The sequence below is a fragment of the Esox lucius genome, chromosome 6, assembly GCF_011004845.1.
Source record: "Esox lucius isolate fEsoLuc1 chromosome 6, fEsoLuc1.pri, whole genome shotgun sequence".
In the NCBI taxonomy this organism is placed as follows: Eukaryota; Metazoa; Chordata; class Actinopteri; order Esociformes; family Esocidae; genus Esox; species Esox lucius.
Genome location: NC_047574.1, coordinates 8,769,248 through 8,782,185, shown reverse-complemented (window position 1 = coordinate 8,782,185; position 12,938 = coordinate 8,769,248). Strand labels below are relative to the sequence as shown.

Here is a 12,938-nt window from a genome sequence, read left to right as displayed (position 1 = left end):
TACACAGTAATTTTTTGGTCATTTTTATTCTTTTAAGGATAAAGTTGTTGCCTGCGTCTTCACAACAGATAATGTCTGTCTCTCAAAACAAATGCTGACTACATTTTATACCAAGTTCACCTGAAAAGATTCGGACTCATCCCATGGCTGTGCTAGACTAGTGTGACTGCCAGAACTCAAATGTTCGTATTAGACTGAACTTTACCACCACAGATGTAAAATCCATAGAATTTAAACAGTTGACAGGGCAAGTAAAAGTGAGATTTATTAAATAATATCATAATGTTTCTGGGTAAAAGGCCTTTTCTTCTTTTTGAGAATTTGTAATATCTGTCACATTTTCACTTCATGTATGTTTTAATCAGAGAAGCATGATCAGTGGGGACTGTTACATATACACATTATATATAAAAAAACAAAAGCTGAGTGGTCTAAAAATTTAAATTTAGTTAAATTATAGCTCCAAATATATCGTTTTATTACAAAATGTCGGGTCTTGTGCCAATTGGCTTGACCATAATTTAGTCAAGTTATCTTCCATCTTTTCCCAAAACTTCAAACTTTATTTGTCACAATCAAACTATAACAATCTGTTGGGCCTTGGTCAATCTACCCCAGGGCCTCTAGTACTACACATCTGACAATTGCTCCTATGCCGTTCCTGTTTCATTGTTTATAATAATAACTGTATTTAATAATGAATTCCTCAGGACACTGCTTAATTAAGAAGCATATGTTACTAATGAATACTTCATTGCACAAGGGTCAAATGTCCTGGGATACTTTTAGTTCGTTAGGGCCTTGTGCTTCTCTAAGCTTTCTCTCTGTTCATGTTTGATTTAGCGGGTGTTGAAAGACAGCTGCTACCGGGAATGAGACAAGATGTTTGTTACGTTTCTATTTGTATCAAGACGTGTGAACTGATTGAAGCTTTTATTAGAGAGTTTGCATATGACAATAACATAAAATCTTATTGTCATATGCAAAAGAATGAAAGGAGTGACCACTCCTTGAAATTAATTACCTTGGATACTCCAAGTCCCACCACACTCCCAGAAAACATTGGCTTCATTTATGGGTCTCAGTTTTTGTTTTTGTTTTGTTAAATCCATCCATGTCTTTTCAATTAGACACAGTAAAAGGCCCCATAGTTCCAAAAAAGTGCTCTTTGGAACAGGGCCAGTTCATTGCTAGGAGATACCCAAGAACTAAAGTATTGAGAGAGGGGGGGTTTAGGGCCAGGCTATTAATTATTGAGCCAATGAAGGGGCTGGCCATAGTTGAACTTGCTAAATCTGGGACTGGGAGAAAAGCAGCCATACCGCAGTCACGCTGGAGCTGAGGGGAACTAGACCACTTCAAGAGGGGTATCTATGAGATTGATCTCATCCAGTTGGTAGTGCTTTGAGCAACATTTGGCGTTGCCTAACTGAACTGACTGCTAACAGAAGTCAAGATGTTTGCGGTGCACTTGCTCTCGTTCTATTTCTCCAAGCTGCAGGAGGACCAGATCAAGAAGGTAGGACCACCCTGATTCTTGAAGTGTATTTGATCAGAAGCGTGTGTTTGTTCTGGGTATCTGTGTGTAATGCTCATAGCCTAGGTACTATAGAAATTCTGCTATTGGTGGAGCTGATATTGTCGATACCATGCAGGTAGGGATTATTATAATTTGATTGTGTGGATGCTTTGATTTATGTGAGCTGGAAGCAAGGTAACCAATGAGAGGTGTTTATTAGGAATGCTTAACAGTTCCTGAAAATATAATGCTGAATAAAGATGTACAAATGTTTTATCATGGAAATAAATGGTTAATGGAGTTTCCACAATGTTCATTGCAGTACTTGGTTCAGTTTATGGGATTACTGTTTTATTGTCTTCATTACTGAATATGAACTAGCTGTTTGAATCAGTTTTTTTGCCCTTTAAGGATGAGACCGCTGATTTATGTATCTAACTGGTGTGGTTCTAATGAGGCTATGTTGGTTCAACACTTCCTTGAGAAATTATTAACCTGCTTTTGCAGTACTATGCTCCGTAGAGACAGGAAGGATTGCGAGACAAAGGGGGACCTTGTCCTCTGAAACCATGTTTATGGTAATGGGGTTTCACACCTACTGATAAACAGATGCCTACCCGATATACAAATAGCTAAATGTTTTTATTTCCAAGTATCACTTGTATGATTGTCATGAGAGCTTGAGTCATTATTTGGCATCAAAATTATCTCCATACTTGATTATTTTTCCACGGAAATTGTATTTTAGAACTGCACTTAAATCCTGAGTCCCTTATGTAGTGCCTTCATTCTCATGCTCTGTCTCCAGCAGTTTATTTTAGTTTTGTTTGATGTTGGGATACAGGAAACTAAACAAGACAGCTTTGTACTTTTTCCCACAGGGCCTCTCTGAGAAGAAAGCATGAAGTGGTTTTGTTTCAGGATTGTTGGGCTACTTTGTTTCAGTCACGCTGTTCTGGATCATTTGCATTAGCCAGGCTCGTAAGTAGACCTTCAGCGGTCAGTAATTACAACACCCTGTTACTGAAAATGAATCCATCCTACAGACAGGGAGTCACACGTCTGTGGTTTACGATGTAAAAGACGAAGGCAGACATTCAGTCTTTCATTTACTGGTCAGATTAAACGTTAGGGTCGGCTTAACGGGTGAACTCAGGAACCCGGCGTGATGCCATTGTGCCATTATCTCAGAAAAGTCACCTGCCAGTGCAGGACGGTGTCTAGGGTTTACTAAGAAAGGTGTGATGAATGAACAACATCCCAGTCAGCCACGAAAGGCAAGAATCGTGCACGCTAATAGGTGGGCCACAAATGGATGCAGTACAACCACGGTGTGCAGTAGGGCATCTCAGAACCCATGATATGTTGGTCCTTGTCCATGGACAGGCAATTGAAGCAGATGGCTACACTAACTTCCATTCCTCTCAGCTAAAAACAAGAAGTGCCTCAGGTGGGCACAATATTACCCACACTGGAAGATTGGGGTGTGGCACAAGATAACCAACACTGGAAGATTGCGGTGTGGCACAAGATAACCAACACTGGAAGATTGGGGTGTGGCACAAGATAACCAACACTGGAAGATTGCGGTGTGGCACAAGATTACCAACACTGGAAGATTGGGGTGTGGCACAGTTGAATTCACTGCACTGCTGACCCAAACAATTTAAGTTGTTCTGGGGACAAAGGGGTACTGATCCTAGATGGATACACCTAATAAACTAGCAACTGAGCGTAAGATTCTTTCCTTCGAAACAGGCAAGTTGGTCATTTATTTGGCTAAAGGTCGTTTTTTTCCTTATTCCAGGTGGACCGCTTCCTGTATGCCATGCGGCTCTCTGATGAACAGCTAATGGATATTTCCGCTCGCTTTCACGCGGAGATGGAAAAAGGCCTGTCCAGTGAAAGCAACGCCACAGCGGCAGTGAAGATGCTGCCCACGCATGTCTTCTCAACCCCTGACGGATCAGGTGGGTTGCGCGATCAGTTGCTGACATCATGGCTGCTCTACATTTGCCTTTGTGTGATCTCTGCAGCGGTTAACACGTAACCCGCATGCTAATATATTAAAAAAAAAAATATTTGAAAAAATTAATTTGTTCATTCCCTATGACAGTGTCTCCCAGCCTTTTTCAGTTACTGTACCCCCAAAATTTTGTACCCCTGAAGTACCCCCTCATGTTAATTTCACTAGTAAGTCCATGGTGTCATGAGTGTTTTCAAGTACCCCCTGTGGAGAGGCCAAGTGCCCTCAGGGGTCCTAGTACCCCTGGTTGGGAACCACTGCCCTATGATATGGGTCAGGCAGACCCTGTGGTGCTGTTTTCATTAAGATGAGGTCAGTCCCAAAGAAAAACTGTGTTTCCCCGCTGCTCCACAGAGGAGGGGGAGTTCCTGGCCTTGGATCTGGGTGGCTCCAAGTTCAAAGTGCTCCGGGTGAAGGTGTCTGACAATGGGAAGAGGTCGGTGGAGATGGAGAGCGAGACCTACCCTATCCCAGATGAAGTCATGAATGGTCGTGGGACAGACGTGAGTTGGACTGTGTGTTACTGAAAAACAGGAGCCGTTCAAGCGTTTACAGAAGGTGGTACAATACACCATGTCATCGCTGTGATCCTCACCAGAGTAATAACAGCAAATCAGTCAAATGACGTTTAACCCTCCAGCGGCCAGGCTGTGCAATTATGGATTGCATGTAACAGGAACAACTGCAGTTACTGTAAAAACCTTTAGATCCAGTTTATTACATTGTTTATGGATATATTCTTCATCTAGATTTGGTCAAGAACCTGTGCTAAAGATGCCACCCACCAACCTATGCAATGCTAAGCCAATATGCCACGATATATGGAGTACCCAGCCACACGATAGCCAGTGGCACAGGAAAGGTTTGAGTGTGTCCCACCATGGTCAGCTTGGCACTATAAAAGAGTGCATTAGTTTGCCTGAAACACACTTAAATGGTAGATTTAAAATAAAAATATATATAACGCGCTGAGCCACATAGCTCTGAAGTTCATGTAGAGGAGTCAAATCTTTCTTACTTTTTTTTTTGCTGATTTCTATAGAACAAGTTGTAGTCTTAATCATACCAGACCCTAATGTTAAGGCTGGGCCATACATCCCTAGCCACAGTCTGCTTGCTACCTGAGAGAGTTTCAAAAAATGAGGGTTGGAGAAGCTGATGCAATTTCTGATGCAAGGAAACTGTTGCAATTTCATCACAAAGATGCAAGAGGCATATGGGCCAGCATTGCCAAAGGTTAGATGGCTTTAGTTAGACAGCAGGTGTAGATCCCAAATGATATGAATATCAATAACATGTCTATTTACAGGGAGTACAGGGTCACTGGGCCGGGGTACAGGTCATCGAGGTTTATGTACATATAGGCAGGGGTTACGGCAGATAGGGAACAAACAGTAGCAGCGCGTTGTGTGTGTTTGTGTGATGATATGCCGTAGAACAAACCTAAATTTAGGTTTAGGTTTGCGACCGGGGTCATTTGCGAATTGCAGGGCCTTCCCATTGACATGGCCTGCTGTGGGCATCTTGCACAACAAAGAACTTGGTTGAGGGTGGTGCAACTTCGGGAGGAGCAACTTCGGGAGGTGCAACTATAGGAGGTACAACTGCCATGGTGCAGAATGTTCTAAGGATCTGAGGGCCGATGCCAAATGATGCTGGAGTCATGCGCTGCCTTGCAGTCCAGGAACAGTGTCCTGAGCTGAGTGATGCGCTTGGATGGTATTATCGGCATGTGTGGGTGTTGAACACTGAGAAGGAGTTGATGAACATTCTCTCGTAGATACTGGTTAACCTAGTAATTCAAATAAAATACGATTACGATACTATTTTTAGGTGATCAGATTACACTATATAATACTGTATATTAACCCTGTTAACTGTAATCAATTACTGAAGAATTTTTTTCAATGAATCCACTCAACTTTATCTCCTCAACAGCTGTTTGTCCATGTCGCTGAGTCTCTGAAAGACTTCATACAAAGGAAGCACATCAACCAGAAGAGAAAACCTTTGGGCTTTACCTTTTCCTTCCCTTGTGGACAGTCCAAAGTTGATGAGGTATTTAACAACGCTGCCTGGGTTAATGATTTAACTCTCAAATGATCTGACTGGCTTGACTTGATTATTCACAGTGACATCGGCTTCCTGCTAAGCCACTGATGTAACAGTAGGTGGGAACTGCGCTGACTAACATGTACTTTGTGTTACTACTCAAGAATATAATCAAAATGTTTTGTTGTTGCAACAATCAAACCTGCTTTTAGGGAGTGCTGTTGTCATGGTCCAAGAACTACAAGGCCAGAGGTGTCGTTGGGACCAATGTGGTGGAGTCCCTGAGACATGCTATCGACAGTGTTGGGGTAATTCCACTGATCCCATCCACTAGACGTTGTCACTTTTTATCTAGAGATTTCTGTATGTGCTACAGTATTTTCAAACCAATGTCGTTTCCAGGAAGTGGACGTAGACGTCCTGGCCCTTGTTAATGACACAGTAGGGACCATGATGACCTGTGGCTACGACGACCAGCATTGTGAAGTGGGGGTCATCGTAGGTCAGCCTGACATTCGTCCTACGGCCTCCATTCGGAATGGTTGTTTCGTTGCATCAGTATTAGCTGCCCATACCTGGAGCTGCCTAACAGGTGGTGCTTTTTCCGGCCATTTTCCACAACATTGTCTCCTCAGGCACAGGTACTAACGCCTGTTACATGGAGGAGATGAGACATATCGACCTGGTGGAGGGAGACGAGGGCAGGATGTGTATCAACACTGAGTGGGGGGCCTTCGGGGACGATGGGGCGCTCGATGACTTCATCACGCAATTTGACCGAGAGATTGACGCCGCCTCCACCAACCCTGGGAAGCAACTGTAAGCCCCAAAAATCCATAACCAACCTCAGTGGGAACACACCACCCTTGCTCAATATTAAAACAGTGTGAATGTGTGTGGCATGATATGGCGTATCTTTATTTACAGTGGAATGCTTTGCAGTTGCATGGTAGGAATGTAAACCAGAGCGGTTAAGCCTTGTGTGTTCCCCTGCCAGGTTTGAGAAGATGGTGAGTGGGATGTACATGGGGGAGATGGTGAGACTCATTCTGTTGAAGATGGCCAAGGAGGGACTACTGTTTGACGGCAAAGTTTCAGACGCTCTACGCACCAAAGGGAAATTTCACACCAAACACATCACTTTAATCGAACAGTAAGGTCAAACACCTTTGACACGCACAACATTGATAATTAGTATTTCATAAATGTAGATTTATTTGTCAGAAATCCGCATGGAAATGTACATCAGTCTGCCCTAACCGTGCTTCCAGGTACAAAGAAGGGCTTAAGAACACCAAGGACATCCTGTTGGAGCTTGGCCTGTCGCCCTCAGAAGATGACTGCGTCGCCGTCCAACACGTCTGCACCATCGTGTCCTTCAGGTCAGCCAACCTCTGTGCTGCGGCACTGGCTGCCGTACTCAACCGCGTCCGGCGGAGCAGGAAGCTGAAGAGGCTACGGATCACCGTCGGGGTCGACGGGACCGTGTACCGAATGCACCCGCAGTACGTAGCCGTTCATGGAAGGTCTCCGCCCTGGCCGCTGGTTTTCCCGATTCCCTGTGGAAAAGGTATTTTTCTCTCTCCCTTTCCTCCCTGCCAAGATATCCCAAGAGGCTGCACAAGGTGGTGCGTCGGTTGGTGCCCGAGTGCCACGTGCGCTTTGTGCTGTCGGAGAGTGGCAGCAGCAAGGGGGCTGCCATGGTAACAGCGGTGGCTCAGAGACGGGCGGCCCAGAGGAAGGAGATTGACGACACGCTGGCACTCCTCAGCCTGAGCCCGGAGAACCTGCAGCAGGTCAGGGACCAGATGAGAGTGGAGCTGGAGAGGGGCCTTAGGAAGGATTCCCACAGCACGGCCTGTGTTAAAATGCTGCCCTCCTTCGTGTACAGAACACCCAACGGGACAGGTGAGAGGAATGTTACCACGGAGTACCTTGTTATTATTTAAACAGGAAATGGTCCGGTTTAGAGCATGCTATAAACCATCATCCTTTATTCTGCACTGTAAGCTAAACGGTTTCAGGCATTGACGTTTGAAATCTCATTATTGGGTGTTTTTTCCTTGAAGTTGGTTGATTCTTAAGTGTGTTATTACAGAGCGAGGAAAGTTCTTGGCTCTGGACCTGGGAGGAACTAACTTCCGGGTGCTGGTGGTGAAGATCCGGAGTGGAATAAGGAAGTCTGTCCGCATGTACAACAAGATCTACTCCATCCCGCTGGAGATCATGCAAGGTACAGGAGAGGAGGTGAGATCCCCCACTCTACTCCCCTCTGCTGACCTGGTCCATGGCCTGACCTCAACCTGATTTAACCTCCTTGGTTTCCAGCTCTTCGACCACATTGTTCAGTGCATCTCGGATTTCCTTGACTACATGGGGATGAAGAATACCCGTCTTCCGCTTGGTTTCACATTCTCTTTCCCCTGCAGACAGACTGGAATCGATAAGGTAAAAGTACAGTAATCACAGCAGAAATCTTGGTCCTTAATGGCAAAGACTAGCTTTAATTCCAGTACCCATGTGCCTAATCAGGGTAAGTCATTCCATTGTTTTGTTTGACAGCTTTCCATTGTCACACTTCCTTCCTCAGGGAAGTTTGGTTAGCTGGACCAAGGGGTTCAAAGCTACGGACTGTGAAGGAAATGATGTTGTAGACATGCTGCGAGAGGCTATCAAAAGGAGGAATGTGAGTGAAATGTAACAGCCTAACTTTACTGTGCTATGTAATAAGTAGCATGGTTATAATATCATTGCCCACTATAAAATAATCTACAGAAAAAGTAAAATGTATGTTTTTGTTTTTGCAGGAATTTGATCTTGACATTGTTGCTGTGGTGAATGACACAGTGGGTACAATGATGACATGTGCATATGAAGACCCCAAGTGTGAAATAGGACTCATAGCTGGTATGCAGTGTTTAGGTTATATTCTCCATTGCTGAATATTGTGCTGTAGAATGACAAACCAGATGTGTATGATCTTCCTGTGTAATGCTGCCCCCTAGGGACGGGAAGTAATGTGTGTTACATGGAGGAGATGAGGAACATTGAGACGGTGGAGGGAGACGAGGGAAGGATGTGTATCAACACCGAGTGGGGGGGTTTTGGGGAGAATGACTGCATGGAGAACATTCGGACCAGGTTTGACAGAGAAGTGGACGAGGGCTCACTGAACAAGGGCAAACAGAGGCAAGTTGTCACAGACACCAGACTGGCTTACAGGACCATGAGAGAATCAGGGAAATGTAACGTGAATGAGAGAATCTCCTGGTGCCAGGGAAATGGAAATTTTATGTGAATGAGAGAATCTCCTGGTGCCAGAGAAATTGGAAATGTAACATGAATGCTGAGGAAAGATTCCTGATGCATCTGGATGGGTTCTTCCCATATTCAGGTTTAGTAAATATTTGGTCAAACATCATACTTGTTATTGCTAAATGATTTATTCACGAGAGATAATGTATGTTTATGGGCGCCCAGAATTACAGAACAAATCTGCACGATAATATCCAAATGTTTATCCAAATATGTTTAAAGATTATTGCTTTTTTGTTTAAAGATGATTTAGCATGTTGTTTATCTCCTGCTATGTTCTGTGTCTCCAGGTTTGAGAAGATGACCAGTGGCATGTACCTAGGAGAGATCGTGAGGCAGATCCTTATTGACCTAACCAGTCGAGGCCTTCTATTCCGAGGCCGCATCACAGAGCCTCTAAAAACCAGGGGGATCTTTGAAACCAAGTTCCTGTCCCAGATTGAGAGGTAAAGAGTCCAAGAAATGCTCACTTAATAATCTTATTATTGATAATATTTAATCCTTTTCAAATTTTTCATGAAATGCACATTGAGCAATACCACAGGTCAGTACAGCGACCTCCTTAACAAATTGTCTTAGGTCTTGTGTAGCAGACAAAGAACTTCACATATTACAGTATATAGGATTATTAATATGAATACAATAAATGTGTCTTTGATGCTGTGTAGGAAAACATAAGTACTTAAGTAGCCACTAACACCAGGGTCTCTTGGCAGCTTTTACTGAATGTTTCTATAGGACTAACATCTTTTATTTTATTTTTTTTTGCTTCAGTTTTGTTCTGCCCTGTCAAGTTTGGTTCCTTTGTAATCATTATCCTCCAGAGGTAGATTTTTAATGTAAAGAGGACCCCTTAGCTGTCACATACATTTTGCAACTTTTCATAATATGCCCACAGCGACAGATTGGCACTGCTTCAGGTGAGGTCCATCCTGCAACACCTGGGTCTGGACAGCACGTGTGACGACAGCATCATCGTCAAGGAGGTGTGTGGCGTCGTGTCTCGCCGGGCGGCTCAGCTCTGTGGGGCCGGAATGGCCGCTGTCGTCGATAAAATCCGGGAGAACCGCGGGCTGAGCCACCTGCAAATCACTGTGGGGGTGGACGGAACACTCTACAAACTGCATCCACAGTGAGTAATAATGCTGGGATTGTAATTGGTCGAAATGAAATGTACCTCAGGTTGACAATGAGAATGAGCAATGTTGAGTATGGGCCTGCATTGATTGTGTAGTGGTATGCACCACAATCACTGGGTTTATTTAGAGTGGTATTCGTGTTTCGTGATAGAAGGGATGATCGAGATACTGGTCCTGTTGTCCAGAGTTATATTATGCTGCTAAAAGTGAAAATGACCAAACATTTGCCATAATTAACACTGTTCTGTTCAAAGTAACCCCTAGTCCAGACTTCGGCGAAGTTCTAAAGAGTTTTACATTTGAAATGTACAATTTTATGAAGCAGGCAATCTTATCCAGAAAAACATACGTTAGTACGTGCACACATTTTCATTTTAAAGTACGTCACCACTAACAGGGTGCATTTTCAACTGTTCAGTTTCTCAGGAATCCTCCAGAACACAGTCAAGACTCTGGCACCAGAGTGCGATGTGGAGTTTGTCCTATCAGAGGATGGCAGTGGGAAAGGGGCTGCTCTCATTACAGCTGTGGCACGTAGACAGAAGTAAAGCAAGCTTTTACCGCACTGATGTGCAGTTACACTTGATGTACAGTAACATGTAAAGTAATGTTATCCCTTGTGGTTTTCTTTCATTCTGCCATTGTAAAATGCAATGTAAAACATTTGTTTGGTATTATCTGGCCGTGATACCACTGCAATTTAATCACTTCCTCTTGTTGTTGCCTGAGTTGTCCTGAAAAGGCTTCGAAAGATTGACTTTTTCATAACATTTCTCTAAAACCACACATCAATCTCTTCAGAAAATGTCCATTAATTTTAATCCACTTAACAATCGACATTTCTGGATTTTCCTGCTGTCTGAAACTGTCTCAAATGTACATACAGGATCTGTTGAGCTTCTGTTGAAATTCCACCATTACATGACTATATCTAACCTGACCTGGTTTGGGAACATTGAATGACTTTAGGACCAAGAGGAACGGGTTGGGTTCTAATTGAGAACGGCCGGTACCGGGTGCCAGGCTAGGACAGTAGTGGGCGTTGCCCAGAGCCGAGGGGGAGTTGGCGGAATGGAATGGATCTGACTGGAATGTCATAACAACACTATTCAACATTGTGATTATCTGGTGGGTGAAGACTGAAGGAGTGAAGCCTTATCACATTGTATTACAATGCTTTTTTAATTTATTAAATCACCAGGACCAATTCCACTGAAAATGTACTAATTTGTATATCTTTAAAAAAAAATTAAAATGCATTCAATAAAAAAAGAATGACCAAAACAGACAAGGCACGTTCTGTAAATTATTTTTCCATTTATAATGTGGGCGGTTCAACATATTTTGCACATAAAAGCACATTAAATGTAATGTCATTATAGTACAATTGATTCTATTTTATTTTTTTGGAAGATAATTAAGTACTTAATTGTATTTATCGAAGATATGCATCCACTTATCCAGAGAGACAATAGCCATACTAAAAGTACTGAAACAGCTTTTACGTAAGGGATACTGGAGGATATTTTAAGATTTAAGGTACTTTACAGGGAAGTATAAAATATTTAGTAAAAAATTAAATCCTGACAATACAAACCAAAATAGCCCAGTGTCTGCATTCAGAGGATATTGGTTTCTGTACTACATATTTCAATTTACAGTAACTTTCAAAAGATCACCCCCTTTGGACTTTTCCACATTTTATTGTGTTAACATGAAATCAAAATGAATTTAATTAGGGGGGTTTGCCACTGATCAACACAATCATTTTTCATAATCTTGAAGCGAAAAATTATATCTCCAAATAGTTCTAGATTCTCCCATATTTCTTCTGGGAATCTCTAGCTGAGATTTGATGCGAGTTTGCCTCTTTCCCATAAAGGTCACTTTCATGAAGCACCCAGAAAAATACTGTTGCAGTTTGCAAAGTCTCCCAGTTCAGCCATGGATAGACAGTAATTCATTTAGACTGGCCAGTGGTTGTGCCATATTCTCTCTATTTGCTAAGTATCGACTTTTCTGTGGTCCGGTGGGATATTCAGTGCCTTGGAAAAGGTTTTATATGCTAACCCCTAAATGTTGCGGTTGAAGAACTTGAATCATTTGAATGTTCCTTCGTCTTCATGATGTAGCTTTTGTTAGGAATTGTTCTGACCAAACTATAATTGCTTGTGCCACAGCTCATTCCGGAGTGCAATAAGGGGGGAATATTTATGTTATCAATTGTGTTTATATTTATGGTTAGTTGAGAACAATCTGTGGATTTTATTTTCTCACTTTAATGTATTTCAGCCAACTGGTTTCTGTCCATTCAAGGGCTTTAAGCTGACTTGACAGCTTGTTATTTCTGGCTGCCTGGCAGGAAGAAGAGCAATAAGACCCTTATCCACAGGTTCCTGAGGCAACTATAAACAAGACCGTAGAACGATTGGATTCAATTTATTTTCAGTCAGGTTTCAATTTATCAGTCAGGGAATGTGTCTACCTGTCTGAGTTTCCTTTACAAACATGTCACTGTTTTAACAGACAAATTATGTAACTATATCAAGTCCAGATAATGTTCAATGTTAGAAAAATGTTGAGGGAGATTTATATGCTGCCTATTCATTAGCCTGGCACTTTCTTCGGGGGGAAAGTTGTTCTGTGCAGTCAATATCAGATAAAACTAAAAGTCAGATAAACTCAACAAATTGTACTTGTGAACTGGATGGTTCAGAGGTTAAATCTGCTGCCTTCAGTGCCCATATGCTGCTGCAGGACAGGTTCAAATCCGGCCTCCTACCCTGTCCAATGAAATATATAATGTAAAAATAATTTAATACATCAACCCTGTGATGTTTTTCATACTGCTGAAGTGATTTAGGTTAAGTACACCGTCATGGAAAAG

At 42.6% G+C, this 12,938-nt stretch overlaps 1 protein-coding gene across 2 annotated transcripts; it reads left to right on the top strand.

Annotated features, from left to right (window-relative positions):
* The first annotated feature begins 92 nt into the window (after positions 1-92).
* On the top strand, positions 93-11,327 carry hkdc1 (hexokinase domain containing 1). Of its 2 annotated transcripts, XM_010888922.4 has the most exons (19): positions 93-1,519; positions 3,327-3,489; positions 3,900-4,048; positions 5,484-5,603; positions 5,810-5,905; positions 6,000-6,099; positions 6,233-6,416; positions 6,595-6,750; positions 6,869-7,102; positions 7,201-7,505; positions 7,696-7,844; positions 7,926-8,045; positions 8,188-8,283; positions 8,405-8,504; positions 8,603-8,786; positions 9,203-9,358; positions 9,811-10,044; positions 10,470-10,595; positions 11,021-11,327. In XM_010888922.4, the coding sequence occupies exons 1-19, from the start codon at positions 1,457-1,459 to the stop codon at positions 11,049-11,051; spliced, it is 2,766 nt and encodes a 921-aa protein (XP_010887224.3). In that variant the 5' UTR covers positions 93-1,456; the 3' UTR covers positions 11,052-11,327. The 2 variants fall into 2 exon arrangements, 1 of the variants encoding a protein (XP_010887224.3); XR_004575814.1 differs by lacking the exons at positions 8,405-8,504; positions 8,603-8,786; positions 9,203-9,358; ... (1 more) ...; positions 10,470-10,595; positions 11,021-11,327 and having other exon boundaries at positions 7,696-7,830; positions 8,188-8,279.
* The last annotated feature ends 1,611 nt before the right edge of the window (positions 11,328-12,938 follow it).